This window comes from Dipodomys merriami, unplaced genomic scaffold (genome assembly GCF_024711535.1).
Source record: "Dipodomys merriami isolate MVZ:Mamm:240054 unplaced genomic scaffold, mDipMer1.0.p SCAF_24, whole genome shotgun sequence".
Lineage (NCBI taxonomy): Eukaryota > Metazoa > Chordata > Mammalia > Rodentia > Heteromyidae > Dipodomys > Dipodomys merriami.
Window position 1 is genome coordinate 5307310 of NW_027203826.1, and position 19200 is coordinate 5326509.

At 42.3% G+C, this 19200-nt stretch overlaps 1 protein-coding gene and 1 non-coding gene across 4 annotated transcripts; one reads left to right on the forward strand and one right to left on the reverse strand.

Annotated features, from left to right (window-relative positions):
* The first annotated feature begins 1018 nt into the window (after positions 1–1018).
* Ccdc190 (coiled-coil domain containing 190) lies at positions 1019–9144 on the forward strand. 3 transcript variants are annotated; one of them, XM_070034200.1, is made up of 4 exons: positions 1019–1525; positions 3142–3360; positions 7928–8048; positions 8373–9144. In XM_070034200.1, the coding sequence occupies exons 2-4, from the start codon at positions 3168–3170 to the stop codon at positions 8890–8892; spliced, it is 834 nt and encodes a 277-aa protein (XP_069890301.1). In that variant the 5' UTR covers positions 1019–1525; positions 3142–3167; the 3' UTR covers positions 8893–9144. The 3 variants fall into 3 exon arrangements, with proteins under 3 accessions (XP_069890301.1, XP_069890300.1, XP_069890302.1); XM_070034199.1 differs by having other exon boundaries at positions 3165–3360; XM_070034201.1 differs by having other exon boundaries at positions 3165–3360; positions 7931–8048.
* LOC138835883 (small nucleolar RNA SNORA40) lies at positions 6998–7123 on the reverse strand. The gene has a single exon (XR_011374770.1). It is a non-coding gene; the product is annotated as a small nucleolar RNA SNORA40 (small nucleolar RNA).
* Positions 9145–19200: the final 10056 nt, after the last annotated feature.

Genomic DNA, 19200 nt, shown 5'->3' on the forward strand with positions numbered 1-19200 from the left:
AAATGTACTCTGGAAGTGGAGCTGTGGCTCAAAGTGGTAGCCTTGAGCAAAAGAGCTCAGGGACAGCACCTAGGCCTGGAGTTCAAGACCCATAACCAACAAAAGAAAGGAAAGAAAGGAAAGGAAGGAAAGGAAAGGAAGGAAGGAAGGAAGGAAGGAAGGAAGGAAGGAAGGAAGGAAGGAAGGAAGGAAGGAAGGAAGGAAGGAAGAAAGGGAGGAAGGGAGGAAGGGAGGAAGGGAGGAAGGGAGGGAGGGAAGGAAATGCACTCTTTCCTGTAACTGTAACCCTTCTGTACATCACCTTTACAATAAAAAAATGAAGAGCTTTGACTATCCATTATTGCTTGCTCTCAAGATAGCACATAGGAGTATTCACTGTTGTCAGTCATGGTAGCAACAGCTACAGTGAGGACTGCTTGGTCAGTCTCTATGGAGCCTGTAGTTATGGAGTGAGGTGCCAATCTCCCCCTTTATAGCAGCTGATTCTCTCAATTCTTCTCTTCTCCCATTCCTTGGAGTGAGAGAAAGACCTCATGGGGAAGCATTGGAAAGGAACCACTTCCTACTGAGAGAATAATGTAGCTCCCTCTCCCTTCTCCTCCCTCGTCCTGGTAATCTCCTTAGAACAGTTTGTTTGCTGGGTGATGACTGCGGGTAATGGGGCCTGTTCAGCTGCCTCTCCTAAGCTCTGGGGGGATTATGAGGCCCTGGTGCTGGCAGCTGGCTTTGGAGTGTGGTGTGTTGCATTGCCTTGTATTTTCAGATAGGGCCCCAAGGCAACCGTGAAAGTCCCACCCAGGATCTCGTTGTATAACTCACAGTCCCACTCCCCCTTCTATCACCTCCACTGCAGCTATCCACATGGGAGCACAAAAGTTGATTTTTAAATGTATTTTATAAATGTTTGTTTGCCCCACCTTAAAAATCTGAATAAACTATTAAGAGCACTGAACAGGGAGAGCAGCCTGAGAACAGTACATTGTGCAATAACGCAGATTAAACAAATGGAGAACTCTCCTTCATGAAATGTGCATGATCATGACAGACAAACAAAAAGTGCTTTGTTTCCAGGGAAAGAGGGGCTCTGACATGGTTTCTGAGAAGCAGGAGGGTGAAGGAAGCAGAACATGGTGAACGGGGAGAAAGAGTGAAAAGAGAAGGAAGGAGAAAGAGAGAGAGAGAGAGAATCTAGTAAGGCAGTCCTGCTTTCATTTTTAGCTCCCATGGACAACGCCAAGAACCAAGAAGGAGCAGCACTGGGGCCCTGTGAGGCTAGACGCTGGCTGCCTTCCTTCACTCCCAGAATGCCTCAGAGCTCTGGCCCCTCTGCCAGGGACTGGTTCCCATAGCCCAAGAAAATAGCATTCCAGATCCAGGAGTTAAGGAGGCAAGAAGAGAGCTTTCCAGTGTGTCAACATTCTCCTCCACAGCCTTCTCCAAGGACCCACCTTTCTGCCCCTCTCTACACAGACTCCCACATTTACTGAAAAATATAAGGCTCATGCTGAGAACCCTGCGTGTGTAGGTAAGTGCTACTTACCTGCTTCTTCAATGAAGGTTTAGTCTGCTATTTAGGCTCTAAATCTAGCTGTCTTGTCTATGACCGTAGTCTCTGTCTTACGCTAATCTTTGTTTTTTTTCTGTATAATTACCACTGCGGCTGTATCTTTAGCAATCTAATTATATCCTGCCCCCATGTCCTGCTGATCACTGTGAGGTGGGGTGCGGGGGAGATGTGAAAGGAGAGGAAAAATGTCTCCCTTGGTGTTGGATGTTACTGTTGAGGAACCTGTGGGAGTGCACTGGGCCTTGTGCATCAAGGTGTGTGAAGAGTAGAAAGGATTTAAAGTCTCAAAGATGGAGGTGGGCAGAAAGAGGCGTTTAAGCCCAATCTGATTTTCCCTGAGCCACTCAGGCTATTTAGTTTTTAGGCTGTTCTATTTGTAATCAGTAAACCTCACTCTGCGGACTCGTCTTGCTTTTCTTTCTGTATTCTGTTTCAGTAATCGCACAAAGGGATTTGAATTCAACACGTCAGATTACGAGAACAGGGCATCCTGATCAATGTCACCCCTTTCATCTTCCTCTTTCATCCTCCTCAACCCCACCTACTGCCTCAGTTTACCCGGGTCCATTTTCACACATATACACTGGATATTATGACTGCATTCACCCCCCTTCATCTCTCCATCTGTCTGCCCACTTCTCCATGATCTCATTCCCCATCCCCTCAATGCATGTTTCTAGCTTCCTGTTGTTCATATTGTTACACTGGGAGTTAGTAGTTTAAAAGTTACACCATTGAAATTCTCCCCTGCATGTATCACGCTTTAGTGAATACATTTGTTTATTCTTAGTCAATATATTAGTATATTTAACCTTGTATATGTTTACATATCTATCTGTCATTTATGAAAGAAAATATGTGCCTGACTTACTTAGCATGTTTTTCTGTATCCATCTGTTTCCCTGCAAATAACCTAATATTATTCTTCCTAAGAGATAAGTAAAATTCACATATATAGACACATATATATGTGTCTATATATGAATATATACATATATAGTGATATATATGTGTGTATGTGTGTGTGTATATATATATATATAAACTTTTTCTTGACTCCCTCCATCACCTTGGCTGTTTCCATAACTTTCGGTCCACTCTTTGAGACATTAACAGGGCAAAGTTATGAATCTCTCCATTCGCACAGGGATGTGGCAGGATTGGCAAATGAATGATCCTGCCTATACATGAGTAGGTGAGCTGAGGGGGCTCCAACTAATCTGTGCCCTAAGCCCCCAAATCCTCTCTGGACCTCTGAACAGACTCTTCATTTTCTTCCCCAAACAATAGTTCCTACACTTCTGTGGTCTTTGTGGCATCTGATTGGGGGCTGCTGTCAATCACTGTTTAAGCTGGTAAGGAGGCTGCCACTCAGGAAAACGAGCTCACCCTCCGTTGTTCGTGTCACTCCATAAGCTCATTTTATTACAGGCAGCATTTGCCAATAGCGCCTCCAGGCGAGTAAGTAGCTTTGGCTTCAAAAATTCACAGGCTTCAAACCAGGGCTGCCTATGCAAGGGCAGAGGTCAGCCTCTCAGCCATATTTCCCCAGCTGAGTTGAGGTGGGCTGGAAGGGCCTTTGTCACATTGTCTCTAGCCCATGAGGAGGATGAAGAGGACCATGGTCAGGGGACCACTGTATAATATTGAGATGGAGAGGAAGAATGCCAAGCAAGCAGAGGCCAGACTCAGCCTAAGCGTGCAGAGACTGGAGGACATACGTCTCTACCGTATGAAATCGCTGGCCTGGGAGCAGAGACAGCTCCAGAAAGAACTGCAGAGGCTGCAGCAAGGTAAGGCCTGTGGGGCTGGGGAGCCGTCTCCTGCGTAGGCAGGGTGGGGTGATGGGCAGAGCTCACCATCTGGCTGAGGGGAGAATGAGATCCTCACCTCAAGACAGGGGTCCTTGCAGAGCCCCCAGCACCAGCAGGGTGAGAACTTCCCTCTTCATCTGAATTTTATCCTACCTCTGCCTTCCATACGCTCATTCCCGCCCTCCTTGAATCCCACAGGTCTGGGATTCGAGCGTTTAACACTTCTCAGGCTGCCAGTGATGGCATTTCCACTTTCTCATTTTCCTTTTCAATCTGCTTTCCTTTCACTGTATCTGAGCTGACTTGATTCCATGCCCTCCTTTTCTCCTGGCAATCTAACTATTGATTGCAATCTAATTTATTGAGTGGCTTACGACAGTCTGAGTCACTCTCCTTGCGCATTTTATCAAAGGAAGGTTGAGAGCGAGAGAGAAAAAGTGAGATTATAACTTAAGATGATAACCTGATATAAGCTGAGATTTTAACCTCAGCTTCTTGAAATGCGACATGGACATACTTGAGGATTCAGTGAGCAATTGGAGTAGGATGTAAATTAGGAATACTAAAGACATGTCTGCTCTGATCAGCAGTAGAAATTCATTACTGAATTTAAGTCTCCTACTGTTTTGTTCAAAATTGCCTCCATTGTAGTTTGCAGAAACTGGTTTTCTTTCTCTGTCATTACAATAACTAGATTTTACTATTACTTCATGTTTTGGCATAGCATAGGTAAACTCTGCTCTTTATGACTGTACCGCTTCCTCCTTGAGACAAGCACAATGATGATGTAAATTCTGAAGGAGTCGGGTGGCATGGTAGACTGGGAAGCCCTTCAGATCTACATAGTTTAACAGATAGATCACACAGGCCATGAGTAATGACCAAACATTTCGCCTGGCAGTTATTTTTACCCTTCAGTTATTTCTAATTATTTTTAAGTATTTCTGGCCACCTTGAGTTTAAAAGATGACTCCTGATTAAAATGAATGCCTCAGTTTTCATTTTCCTTGCAATAAATGAATCAATCAACCCAGAAGCTGTGTTTACTTACTGGGAAAGGATCCTAGAAAACTTTTGGTGGATTCTCACTTTAAGCCTCAAGGAATAAAATAAAGTAAATAAATAAACCAGTGGAGATCATGTGCTCATTCATATAAAAGGCCCAACCCTAAGGAGGTGGCCATCCTTTGCTGAGTAAAGCATTTTCCACAGCCACGGTATATGGAAATTGTCCAGACAAGGAAAAAAGAAATATCGATTCAAATTTTCCATGAACTGTTTCCACGTTCTTTGTGTTTCTGTGTCCTATATGTCTCAGACCTCTTGACAGTGAAATTAGGGACAGAGAAAGGAAATACCACAAACTGCACCAGTAGTTATCAGACAATGTTTCTCCATCATCCATTTCCCAAAACCATTATCCATACTCAATTCTAGGCTCCTGAGTGAAAAATTTTAAACATGTGTATTGCTAGTCCTCATCTTAGAGCTTTGCCTCAGTAGGTTAGAAATGCAACTCAAAATTACTAAGGCATATTATTCTGCATCAGATGTTTTTCAGACCAGAAATCACAAAACATGATTACAACTACTCAGAAAGAGGCAGGAACAGAAATCTGAGAAAATATGGCCTGTGTCCTAGAGATGCTCATATTTCAATTGGAAGTAGCTGTACTTACACAACATTATCTTCAAAAATCCTAATAACTAAATTAGAGTTGTTGACAAAGTAGGGCAGGAGTACTGTAAGCATCCTACATCTGTCAAAGGACCCTTACATAAGATATCCCAGGAGAGGCACTGTGCGCAGAATCCAGAAGTAGGAAGAGAATGTGGGTGAGATGGGGGCGGTGGAATGAGTGGGGCCATATCCAGAAGAAAGGCACATCAGTGAACATGGCTTGCTCCAAATAGTTCGGTGTAGATGAAAGGGGGCTGGGAAGGGTCATATGAAGTTTCCAGAAGCCAAATAGAGTAGATAGTGCCTCAAATTATAAATAAACTCACAGATCTTGCAAAAGAAACTAGATTTTATCCTTTAGGGTTTGTTAGTGAAGAGACTGAAAGTTCAAAAGTGTGTTTGTGTATGTGTGTGAGAGAGAGACAGAGAGAGAGAGAGAGAGAGAGAGAGAGAGAGAGAGAGAGAGAGAGAGAGAGAGAGAGAGAGAGAGAGAGAGAGAGAGAGAGAGAGAGAGAGCACCCTCTAACTACAGTGCTTAAGATAAAAATATTCAGGGAGCCAGGCTCCAGAGGCTCATGCTTGTAATCCTAGCTACTCAAGAGGCTGAGGATAGCGGTTCAAAGCCAGTCTGGGCAGAAAAGTTCTCATGAGACTCTTATCTCCTATAAACTACTCAAACAAGCTGGCATTGTGGCTCAAATGGTAGAACACCAGCCTTGAGCACAAAGAGGCTCAAAGGCAGTACCCAGGCCGAGTTCAAGATCCAGGACAAGCACACACACACACACACACACACACACACACACACACACACACACACACACACACACAAAATAGCCTCAGGGTATATTCAGAGTAAAGACATGCTTGAAAGAATTCCAAATGAACATCATTATCTGAAATCCCAAAATATGGCATTGGCCAGGTGAAGAAGTGAAGAGAGTAGACTCTTGGGACATTTAGGAAGTAGAATTAGCTGCGCTTTGTAATGAGGAATATGCCCACCAGAGTGTAATGCTTGGCACAAAGCAGAGTTTCAATTGTACTGAATCAATTGGGGCAAAGCACATGGATACAGCAGTATCACGCCTTTGCAGATCACACCGTGGAAAGATCACACTGCAGAGAAGAACCTTTTGGCACTGTAACCATCAACAGCAGAAAAGCAGCCTAGTTAGATGTAGCTCAAAACCCTTTCTTTTATAGGGAATAGATATGGTTCTGCCATATTTTGAAAATACCCCAACTGTCTCCAAGAACAGGAGAGAAAGAGACACTCGTAGAGGACTATTGTTTATCCTGGCTACTTCACAAAGAAACATTCAGATGAAAGAATATGAGTTTAATGTGAGTTCTGGGTTCATGGTACAATCATACTTCTGTGCTTAGTGTCTAAAAACCACTGTAGATACTTTATCCTTTTTGTACTGCTGAGCATCAAACCCAAGGCTTTGTGCAGGATAGATAAGTGCTTTACCACTGAGCTAGACCCCACCCCTAACCCACTGGAGATTTAAGGAACTCATTCCTACTAAAGCAAACAAATGCAAGAATTCAACTCCCAATGGCCAACTTGTAAGATATCCTGAAAGGAACTGGATCCTTGGTAGCAGCCATGACTATAAGAAGTATGGTGGGTCATTTCAGACTCTGAATAGGAAGTCATATAATTGTAGTGACTGAGACGAAATGCTCCCAACCCAGTTATTTCATTTTTGAAAACATTGTGCTTGCCAAGTAAAACATTCAAACAAAACCTTAGTGAACCAAGGCAGTTTAGACCTCTGATATCCGTGTTTCTAATCCTCTTTGACATGCTGTAGGTAAATATTAGGACCAGCATAAAGATTTTTCATTTTTTTTATTTTACATCAACTTTATTCTCAGAGCAACCTGTGTGAATTAAAGCCTCACATTGCCAACTGTTGTAGTAATCATATTCCTTCTTACATGAACCAAAATCTCATATCAGCAATAAGTTCTGGGTTGCAAAAGAGGATTTACTATTTGCACTGTCTGTAAGGCTTTGTTACAAATTAAACAAAGACACACACAAGTGCTCCAGATTTTCCATTTGTACCCCTTGTGCTGAACAACTGTGTACATAACGAACCCACACATATTCATTCTCCAGAAGCCTTCTTTTTAGCTCCCTGACTCATCTTTTCCTGTTGCATTCATTTTCTAGGACCCTATCACTGAATGGCTTGACCCAACAAACTTCATGTCTCCCAGTTCTGGAATCTAGAAGTCCAAATCTTCATGTGGGCAGGCCTGGCTCTTCTGCAGGGAGAGGAAGGAGCTGCTGTAGCCCCTTTCCTGTGGGGTGGATGGGGGGGGGTCTCCTCTTCATACTCCTCCCCTCACAAAGTGCTCTCCCTGAGTATCTCTGTTCACGTTGCTATTTTCATGAGAGCAACCCATATTAGAACCCACCCCGTGAACTCATTTTAACTTGATCATCTTTGTAAAGAGCCTATTTCCAAACAAAATTGAAGTCTCAGAAACTGGAGATTAGGACTTCAACATGTGAAATTCTAGGAACACAATCCAGCCCATGTTATCACACTTCTTGTTTTTGTTAAACTTTAAGTGGTTATACAAAGGAATTCAATTCAACATGTCATATTGATCGATGCCACCCTTTCCACCATTCTCCCAACCCACTCATCCCTCATATTACCTGCTTCCATCATTACATATGTACATTGAATATGATGACTACATTTGTTCACCTTTCCTCACTACGCTCATCTGCCCCCCTCCTTTTGACTTTCTCCACACACAACACATGTTCCAGCTTCCTGGTATTCATTTTGTTGAACTGTAAGTTAATTAACTCACTTATTAATTAATTAATCAAAGCAGAGATCCTCAAGAAAAGATTCTCCTCTGATTTTAAAAGTGGAATTCCGAAAAGGCCACAAGCCTCCACATTCTTGCCGCTGGAAGGACAGAAACACAGAGTCCTAAAACCTAAAACCAGGTAAGAAATTATTAAACTCATGGCTATGGCCTCAACCTCTCCACTGATCTCTACTATATTCTTCTCCTTCTGCCTAAGCACAGACTTCCCCCTCCCCCATAAGGTCACTTCCTGTTCTTACAAGATCACTCCCTGTTCTTACAAGGTCACTTCCTGTTCTGACCAAAAGATCACTTCCTGTTCCTACTCCCCACCTGTTCTCACCACCTCAGTTCCTCAGCTGATGTCACACTGAAGGGTCAGTGGTACACACCAGAAAGATCTAATACAAGCCCCTTCATCAGTGTTCAGAGATATGTTCTGTTTTTAAACCCTCTTTTTTAGAGCATTGGGAGCTTATATGACACCGGAAATACACAAAACAAAGCACCAGATGAGAAACTCCTTGAGGGGCAAAGAACACCAGCAATCTCCAAGTGACATTGGTGCCTGCTTCATGGAAGAAGAGAAACCATCAACAGGGGAAGAAGATTCTGTAACTCTCCCTGAGGGCATAGACCCCAACAAGGGCATCTCTGTTCCATGTCAAGGTCAAGAGGTTTCCATCAGTCCCGTAGAGCAAAACCATGGCTCCAGCCCAGCTGGTGATACAATGACACATGCTGATGAGACCAGATCCCTCAACCCTGATCCAAAGCCAGGCAGGAAGGCTAGTACACAAATTCTCTCAGAGTCCATGGAGTATGCAGGAAGCTTCCAAGATGAGTCCCCAAATCCAACCTACATGGAGTTGTTTGCAAAAGCCAAAAATGCTCACTATCTCCGGCACAGGGTGCCCCCTGAGTCAGAGAGGTTGCTTAGCATTGGGGAAATCTTTGGCCATGGAGAATCTTCATGGTACTGAGCAGGACTGGATTAATTGTGAAAACAGTTCCAGATAAATCCCTTCCTCTCTAGCTACTTAATATACTACAACAATACTTCAGACAATAATCACTAAAGAAACACAGTATGAAATACAGAGAAATAAACAGAAATGGTGTGTGGCAATTATATTTTAAATCCATTGAGATATCTCACATTTAGAGGAATTAAATTGAACATGACTAGAATATAAAATTGGAAAAAGAAATAAATCTTTGGAAAAGAAATTAATTTGTAAACATGTGTTTCTTTTTTTTTTTTGTTTTTGTTTTTGGTCAGTCATGGGGCTTGAACTCTGGATCTGGGCACTATCCCTCAACTCTTCAGCTCAAGGCTAGTTAGTGCTCTACCACTTGAGCCACAGTGCCACTTCTGGCTTTTTCTCTTTATGTGATACTGAGGAATGGAACCCAGGGCCTTATGCAAGTGAGGTAAACACTCTACCACTGAGCCTCCTTCCCAGCCCAACATGTGTGGGTTTTTTAAATTTCTATTAAGTTTTTTAATTGTGAAAATACTGTACAGAGGGGTTGCAATTACATGAGCAAGGTATGAGTCCATTTCTTATCAAGCATTGTTGCCTCCTCCTTTGTTTCCCCTTACTACACCTGCCCAGTATAAATGTACATTGATGACTGAACTTTTCTTCAAGGAAAATTATGGAATCCTGTTCATTCCTCTTGTTTTTATGAGATGTTTAAGGCTCCACCTGCTGGCACAATAGCCTGCCTAGCTTTTCTTGCTTTGGTTTCACATGTGATAAGCATGGTAATTCAATGATAGTATGCGTGTCCTGTGATGTGATTTATAAGTAAAACCTGCTTCTTTCCACACATTTCCCCTTTTTCAAAGACTCTTTATTTTCCTCCTCTGTCCTTCCCTTTCTTCTTCTCCAGTTAGCTCCATTATAGCTTTTTCTTTCCCATTTTAAACCTGCTTATACCAAACTTTTCAGATCTAATAAAATAAACAACCTGTTTTCTTTCACAGCTACTGAAGTCGAAATATTTCAAAAGTTTTTCAGCATCTCCTAGTGCTCTATCAGATTCATATTGCCTTTATCAAGAACCATTTCAAATTAGAGTTTTCTTTAAAACTTTTTGGTTTCAAGCTGAGCATAGTGATGTATGCCTGCATCGCCAGCACTTGGAAGGCAGAGGCAGCAATGAGTAGTTTTTCCCATAACAACTGACTCCCAGTAGCTATTCTTTCATTATGAAAACCTATACTTTCTTTCCCTTTACCTCATAGTCAACTCACCAGAGACTGGGAAGAATTCCCAGACAGGAAATGCATTAAAGCACAGAGTGACAAGAATCCCTAGCTCAACGAGTTCTACAGCTCATCCATCTTCTATATTTAATTCCAAACATGACAGCAAATAAACTGTCAAAACCTCTTTCAGTACCAAAAAGAACTGGTGTTTGTGCTAATCATCCTAGAGTTTTCCACTAGGGCACGGAAGTTGATAGAGACTTTAGGGGTGCCTCCTTAGTCCCAATGTGCAAAATGACTTCTTCAAAGTGAAAATGCTTGTGTTCAGTGAATTTCTCATTAATTATTTTTGGAGTACAAAGTTAGTTCATCCCATGCATGCCTATGTCATCCCTTAGTGATGAAGACCACAGATCTAACCTGAGGGCTAGAAGTTTGTTAGTAGACTAGGATAACTTCTCCAATTGTTTTTCAAGGGTTTTTACTAACTGCTATTGGAAAAAAATAAAATAAAATATAAAAGACTCAGGGGGCTGGGAAGGTGGCTCAGTGGTAGAGCGCTTGCCTTGCATGCATGAGGCCTTGGGTTCAATTCCTCAGCACCGCATAAGCAAAAAGAAAAAAGCCGGAAGTGATGTTGTGGCTCAAGTGGTAGAGCTCTAGCCTTGAGCTGAAGAGCTGAGGGACAGCGCCCAGGCCCAGAGTTCAGGCCCCACGACCAGACCCAACAAATAAATAAATAAATAAATGACTCAGAATTGTAATAAGTTTGGGGGAAACTTGGGACTTCTTTAAGATTCTACTATGTTTGACATCAGTGTAATGTCTAGAGAGAAAATTTTATTACTCTAAATGCCATAATCACAAAAACTTTCTGCATAAATCATCTCCAGGGACTATGATAAACCACTATGGACACACTGGAAACACTCTCATGGAATAAAAACTAGATTAAGATAAGATTTTTTTATATAGCATGCAATTCAAATTGTCAACAAAGATCTCATAAATTCCAGAAAGTAATAACAGAAAAACCATGTTTCTTAGGCGATAGTTTTGCCCATTATCTTTCAAGCCATGAATAAACAAAACCACAAGTATACACAAACACACCCATACATACAAATGTAGCAGTGACTTCACTCAAACAAAAATACATAGAATACAAATGACAGAAATGATAAGGGAAGGAAATTCTTGCGGCCATGGCAGATGCTATCTATGATAGCGGGAAGTAGCCTCCACTTGATCTGAGAAATCTGAAGGGCAGGGACTTGAACTTCAGAGGCCCAGTAGATTCTGAGCAGATACCATAGAGAAGTGAAGAACAGCCTGTGTCTATACAGCTCCAAAGGCCCTGTTAGCTCTCCTCCCTTCTCTAATGTAACAAAAGCCTTTCTTCCCTCCCTGGTGGCGAGGAGTCTACCCTCTAGTGGCATTAACAGACCTCAGAACAAGTTCAGTTGAGGCTGCCACCACTTTTTATCTATTCCCTGACATCCACCCCCAAATGATTAAATAAAGCTAATCACAGTCATTCTGTTCCACCTGCCAGCAACTCGTTTTGAAAAGGGCATGTGACTCAACCTTTGCCAATTAAACATGAGGTAAAGTCCTCTGAGGATTTCTTGGAAAAGAATCCTCACTCCTAAGAAAAAAGGTCAAGAGAAAACACTTGCTTTCTTCCTTTAGACATGGCCGTGCCTGGATGTAATTTCCTGAACCACTGCGGTGGTGCTTCCTCAAGCTGAGGAGGAGGCACAAGAAATAATGAGCAATAGATGAAGCTGGAGAACCAAGTAAATGATCAGGAAAGGCTACATATTTAAGGGGACAATGTGATTTATCACCAAAACATCCAGGGAAGGGAAAGGGGGCTAAAAAAGCTAGGAGAGAAAGCAAACAAAGCTAGCTGTACATGCTGGTAAGGAGTCTGGCCTTTGTCTGGGTATAGCTACTCTTCAACATTTAAGGAAGAGAAGAATAACCCCAGCTGGAGCTGAGGACATCTTCCTAGTTGGAAATGGGACTCAAATTGGGGTAAAACAGTAGACATGATCCATAGGAGATGAGTGGAGGGACTTGATGACATAGATGAAGAGTAGAATCATGTTTAGGAGGGAAACATTTCAGAAATCCAGTGGTTGGTTAGGGGGCACATCTGTTCCTGGCTTGGCCATCTGCAGGAAAGACAATGCTGTTTCCCAGGATGAGGAACATGGAGGGGTACTTTCCCTTGGGAAGAACTCGGAAGAGCCCAGAAGGCTGAGCTCTTTGGACGTGTAGCCATCTCAATATGAAAAGCAAACTGGGCATGGGGACCACTTTGTTCATTCTCTCAGTCTTTCTAGCAGAAATTAGTAATGAGAGAAAAAACTGGAGTGAAGAAATTAGTGGCTGGGAATCCAATAGGAACTGCCAACATGAAGCCATTTCAATGTCTGACACAAGGGCACATCAAGGACACAATATCTAGTCAGGAATCCCTCAAGGCCTGGATTTTAACTCACCTCCATGCTGCAGCTATGGCTATGGTCAAATCATGATCTTTGTTCCAGAAACTAATCTTTCCCCCAACCGCTCATTTTCTGTCATTAATTTTATCTGTTTTAATGTAATTCAGGACCTGAATTTTATTAAGACTGAGATACAGAGCGAAGATGTTACATGTAATGTGGCAGCTGTCTGCCAGGATAAAATACCCAATGTCCTACTTCTTAGGAATTCATTTATTCATTCACTTGTGCATTCAATCTATTGATATATTAAGCAGCATTGTGTTACAGGTCCTGTCTTTGTATCACGTAGCCAGAAGGCAAGGATAACCAGTATAGTGATGGCCAGTTTGCAGACTGCATCATACGAATCTAACCCAACAGGACATCTGATCAGCTGGTGTTTGTTGGGGGAAGCAAACCACTCTGTTCCCCAACTTCCTCTCCAAATAAATAGCCACATCAAACACAAGAGCTAAAACAGCACAGAACTCAGGAAGCTTTGCTGCAGTAAATTTTAAACATAGTCAAAATAACGTGATTTTTTTGTAGGCTAGCAAATTCATTCCCCCTTTTTCTTTTGTATAGAACTGTTTTTGCAGAACAGTGTGAAAATGACTGATTACGGGAGATGTAGATAATTGTTTCTAAAGCCTGTAGTAGTCTTATTTGATGAGTGGATTCAGAGGTCAGGAAATAGGGATGTGAGTGATTGATTGACAGTTGGTTGAGTAAAAGAGGACTCTAGCATTTCCCACTTAGTACCTTATATTGATTGAATCTCTCAAATCCCTTTTTCCTCCCTTTTAGTCTACCCAGTGAAAATATAGGGAGGAAATAGGGTGAAAATAAGGCAAATACATAGGAAGGAAATAGGACAAATGGATTAGCAATGTTATCAAAATTATTTAGGAGGAAGCATCCCAGCACATCTGTCTCCTTCTGTGCATGTGTAACTTGGTCCACTCTGTCAATGCATGAAACTTTCCTCACCTGACCTCTCTTACCTCCACTGCTAGAGCTCCTGTTCTGCACCACCAACTCAACTGGAGTTTAGAAGTCTTTTCTTTTGACTCTCATCGCTTCCCATATCCTTATCAAAATCTTGTTCCCTAAGTTGATTTAGCTATACTTAATTTCACACAGTGTGTGTATATACATATGTGTGTGTGTGCATGTTCATGTATGTCTGTGTGCAGTCACCGGTGGTCATCTATGCATCCTGAGCTCTCTCAGCTTGAACAACTATAAATACCTAGCTCTTACCTAATCTTCCAGTGCTGTAAATGTACAGAACATGACCACCTTCTGTAGCTTCCTTCAAAAGGAAAGAAAAGTTTACAGAAAAGTCCATTGAAGGTTTCTCATTCTAAATACACATGCTCCATCAGAGTCTCTTAACGTACATTGACTCAGCCAACATTTATGAAGTACCTGCTAGGAACAGGCTCAGCTGGACTAGAAGCCATACATACAAACTAAAAAAAGAGATGAAGTCCTGAGACCATTCACAAACAGGTGGAAGTAAGGGACACATCCCCATGCAAATATAAAGGGCATCCTGTGATCTCCATCATGTGACACAGGGCCACTGAGTCAGTGAGTCTAAGGTCCTAACACCTGCTAACAACTTCTACCCCATTGTGAAAGAATCACCCTCCCCATAAGAGAATGGCTATGCAAAGGAAGAAAGGCAAATGAATTGCTCGTTAACAACTAACAGTATCCTTGGTAGTTTAGCCATGGTCACAAAGATGTGATTTTTATTTAATCATTTTTATATTTAATAAGTAATACATGTTGACTATAGGTATTTGGAAAGTCCAAAAACGTTACAACAGGCTAAAATTATATATAAAATTATATAGTTCCATGTACCAAGAAACTACATTGAACTAATATTTAGTTCTTTTATCTAAACTCTGTTAAAAAAAGAAAAGAAAGAAAGAAAGAAAGAAAGAAAGAAAGAAAGAAAGAAAGAAAGAAAGAAAGAAAGAAAGAAAGGTGCCTTACAACAACAGTACTAAAGATCTTTTGAGTTCTATTAAGGGATGGATAGACAAGAGAGTCTGATGTATATCCATAGAGCTTTCTGGCCACACTATGTCTTCAAAAGGGTAGGCTTACATACATTTATATAAACAATATCTTCTTATTGCCATCTTAGGGAATTGGTCATGGTAAAGTGATCGTAACATAGAAAGGATCTTGACAAGGTTCACAGTAAGGAAATCTATTCCCATAGAAACTTTTTTTCCCTTTCTCCCTCCATTACTCGCTTCCTCCCTTCCTCACACCCTTCCTTCTTTCCCTTCTCTTTCCCTTTCTCTCTCCTTTCTTCCATTTTCCCTTCTTTCTTTCCCTCTTTCTCCCCTCACTTCTTCCCTTTCTTTTTCCCTTGTTCTCTTCTTCCTTCCCCTCCTCTCTCCCTTTCTCCCTCTTTCTCTCCCTTCTTCCTTTCCTCTCTCCCCGCTTCCTTCCTTTTGTTTCCCACTTGCTTACCTTCTGTTATCACCTATTAAAATCTTGCAGGAGAACAAGATTCCTGCACAACACACTTTGGCAAGTAAACGTCCTTTAAAACATGAGCAATTCCCACTTGAAGTGGGAATTGGGTTCCCTATGTTTGCGTTCCTCAGGGCCAGGCAGCCAACCTGAGGAAATCTGTCCTTGATCTCGAGAGACAATAGGTGCTAAGATGTCCCGTTGCACCTGGTCGCACCTGCTTTAGAAAGCACTGTGTGAGCAAAAGCAAACTGTCCCATAAATACTTGCCATTCTGTGCCCTCCAGAATTGATAGGATAAAGGGGAGGATCTTTGCTTTCCAACTTGAGAAATCCCACAAACTTGCAAACCTAACACTGGTCTTCTATGATCCCACAGTGACTGCATTTTTTCCCAATTAAGACATACTTATTACCAGCAGAGTGATGGGCTGGTACCAGCAGCCTCACTGAAGGCAGAATGGCATGCATCAGGTTTGCTACTGGACATGGTGCAGCAGGATACAGGACCTAGATCACAGAAAGGGGTGCTGTGAGAATCTGGATTTATCAGGTATTACAAAGCCATGATCATGTGCACAACATCTTCCTAAGTATGTTCTCTCAACTTCCTTGAAACCAGAGAGCTCTTCAGTTCAGCAATCATGTTAAATGTCCACTGTGTAAAAAAGAAAGTGGCACTGCTGGGTGCTGGTGGCTCACGCCTATAATTCTAGCTACTCTGGAGGCTGAGATTTGAGGATCATGGTTCAAAGACAGCCCAGGCTGGAAAGTCCAAGAGACTATTATCTCCAATTAACCACCAGAAAACCGCATGTGGTGCTGTGGCTCAAGTGGTAGAGCCCTAGCCTTGAACTGAAGAGCTCAAGGACAGCACCCAAGCCCTCAACCAAAACAAACAAAAAAAGTGATGCTGACAAAGAATGCTCCTACCTTTAGAAACTTTTTTTCCTTTCTTTTTTTTTTTTTTTTTTTGGTCAGTTGTGGGGCCTGAACTCTGGCCCTGGGCACTGTCCCACAGCTCTTCAGCTCAAGGCTAGCACTCTACCACTTGACCCACAGCAACCACCTCCAGCTTTTTCTGCTTATGTGGTGCTGAAGAATTGAACCCAGGGCCTCATGCATGCAAGGCAAGCACTCTACCACTGAGCCACCTTCCCGGCCCCTCTAGAAACTTTTTTTTTGGGGGTCCGGTCGTGGGGCCTGAACTCTGGGCCTGAGCACTGTCCCTCAGCTCTTCAGCTCAAGGCTAGCGCTCTACCACATGAGCCATAGCACCACTTCTGGCTTTTTTTTGTCCTGCTTATGTGGTACTGAGGAATCAAACCCAGGGCCTCATGTATGCAAGGCAAGCACTCTACCACTGAGCCACCTTCCCAGCCCTTTAGAAACTTTTGACATAAGCCACTAGGCCGCTATGCTAAGTGTCTGCCTGAGGAGTGACTGGGGGAGGGGCAACGTCCAGGAGCCATTTGAGATAGAAGCTTCATGTACTGGAGAAGACCGGAATGGACAAGCTCAGCATGAGATCATTCACCTGGGTCCCAGCCCTGGACATCTCAGTTTACATGTATCAATGATCTTGAGTTATTTTGTCCCATCTAATGGTACATTGGACCTTTAGTCATTTCTTTCAGCCACTGCAAGATTGCTTCAGTATTTTATAATGGTTTAATGTTTGAGGATTTATTTTAACTATTGACAATTTAAAAACATTTATTCCTTTCAATCTTCATTTTAGCTTACTTAGAACAATTATCAGTAGCATCCTAGTAGATACTATCGTGACTATTCCTAATTGTGCAGCTCAGGTTATTGATCGACATGAATGTTAATTGTATTTTTAGTCTTCGTTGGAATTGTTTAAGAGTAGAAAGTGTCAATACAAATGAAATAACCCACACTTGTCCTGTGCCCCAAATATAAGGAGCTATTGCCTTTTGGCCCTTGGTGAGCAGGGCAAAAATGTGATCATGCTTCAAGCAGCTCTCCTGTTGAGTTCCTCGTGTGGTTAACGCAGAACCTCATGAATCCTTCTCAGCACGGTCAGGTGAAAAGGCCTACGCTCAAGACCAAAGTCTCCAGTGACTCATTACTTATTTATTTTAATAAACACTAATAATATAACTACCATATGCAGATACTGTGGTAAGCATTTTATAAATATCAACTCAGGATTCTGCCCCTCGCTCAAAGGAGGAGTGAGTCTTACTCAGAAGAGCTGAGAGGGCTATGTTGCTGTCTTATTTTTAGAACTACTCAGTTCCTAGTTGATAAAGTGTACACTAAACTCAGTCTTCAATACATCAGTCAATGTCAGATGCAAAATAACTAAGGCAGAAGGTCTGGGCCTAGCAGTTCTGATCGCAAGTTTAATTCAGGGGAAATTTCAGGCAATCCTAAGACTTTCCATAAGTAGTATGTGAATGACATAGATCTGTTGTTCTGAAACGTGACACATATCAGTAGTATATGGCTTTTACATGAATGTCTTGCTTGAGTTCTTCCTCATCAAGAAAGTCAGCAGACTCCTCAGAAAAGAGCATCCTATCATGACCTCTTCTTTCTTTATAGACAGCAGAGTCTCAAGTCTCCTTTGACCATGTAGCTCAAGCAAAACCTCAGATCTCAAGAATAGAAAATAAATAAGACACTCCAACACAATTCCTCCAGGACAAGAAAAAGCAACTGGTTTCAAAGAAGAAAGACAAACTGAAACAACTCTCCGGCACCAGAGAGCACATTGCACCTTACAGGCTATGCAACAGCTGGAGACAGAGGTGAAAGGAAGACCAGCATGAAAGTATTGATTGACAAACTTTAAGGTAACGGAAAGTGGTAATGTGAAGACTCCGTAAGCACATACTTTTAAGAATCATGTGCAAGAAAGTACTGAGAGGATGGACATCTACAAGGGGAGGCATGGAGTCCAGCAAACTGGTCCAGGACCAGACACGTCCAGCATAAGCTTGACCATTCAAGCAAGGAGAAAGAACTGAACCTGAGAAGTGTGTATTCCAGGACATGTTTCCACTGGCTCAGCTGGAACCCCACACTGGAAGACCTAGCCAGAGTTCAGGGTTGCATTGAGGATGAGGCTCGGGCTGAGAGAAATCTGTGACAAGCAGAGACTCTTGCTATGAAGAAGCTGTTGACAACCTTAAAATGTTTATTCAGAACAAAGAGGATGAACCAAGGCCACAATGGCCCAGAATTGAAAACATCCTGAACCCTGTGAGGGATGAAGAAAAGTACAAAAAGAGATTATTATTTGGACCGGGCCTGGCTATACTGGAGACACACTTGTGTCTTAAGTGTAACAGTGAGGTGCTAGAGACACTGGAGTTAAAGAGAAAAAGACACGAAAATGTTTCAAATGAGCCTGAGGAAAGAAGGGGAATTCCCTTTTGCAAAGGCAGGGCACATGACCACTATTGCTAGCCTATAAATTAGTACGAAGAAATGCCTCATATGATATTCTCTGACAGAAAGTAAACATTGATGCATTTTTTCCATCCAACATAGCAATGTGCTTCTTGAACCTTGGGACAGATGACTACTTCTGTGTGTTAAAACTCTAGATAGTGAATGGAAAGCCAAGCAACCCTGGAAAGCTGATAAAGATCACCAGATTTTTCTCTCCTGGGCTCCTATTTCTGGCTACAATCAAGTCTTTGGTGAATAATCGTCATTTGGGTCCTGAAGTTTGCTTCCAATGGTTGCTATGGTGATTCCCAGTGCGGCGAATGTCACGTATTCTAGTCCCGATACAGGTCCCTTACAGAAGGGACCATGAGAGAATTTGAGTTGGATGGACTCAAAGCCAGTCTTAAGGGAAGACCTTCTATGTACAATAATAACCTATTGCAATAACAAACTACCCACGCTACAAGATGCTGCTGGAGGCCTAGCTATCTGAGAGGGCTAGCGTACACAGGCAGAGAAAATGGGGAAGAGAGAATGTTCCAAATAAATAGAGCCCCCTCTCCTATAAGAGGATCGACCATCAAATTAGCGGGCAGAATAGGAGTTGGGAGTTTACATGGAAGTGGATTTTGCACCCCTGACATTCA

Bases quoted from the DNA above. Each gene is read 5' to 3' on its own strand.
- Ccdc190 (XM_070034200.1), top strand. From the start codon at position 3,168: ATGAGGAGGATGAAGAGGACCATGGTCAGGGGACCACTGTATAATATT. The intron at 3,361-7,927 runs GTAAGGCCTGTG...AATTAATCAAAG, and splicing joins ACTGCAGAGGCTGCAGCAAG to CAGAGATCCTCAAGAAAAGA. The intron at 8,049-8,372 runs GTAAGAAATTAT...CCTCTTTTTTAG, and splicing joins GTCCTAAAACCTAAAACCAG to AGCATTGGGAGCTTATATGA.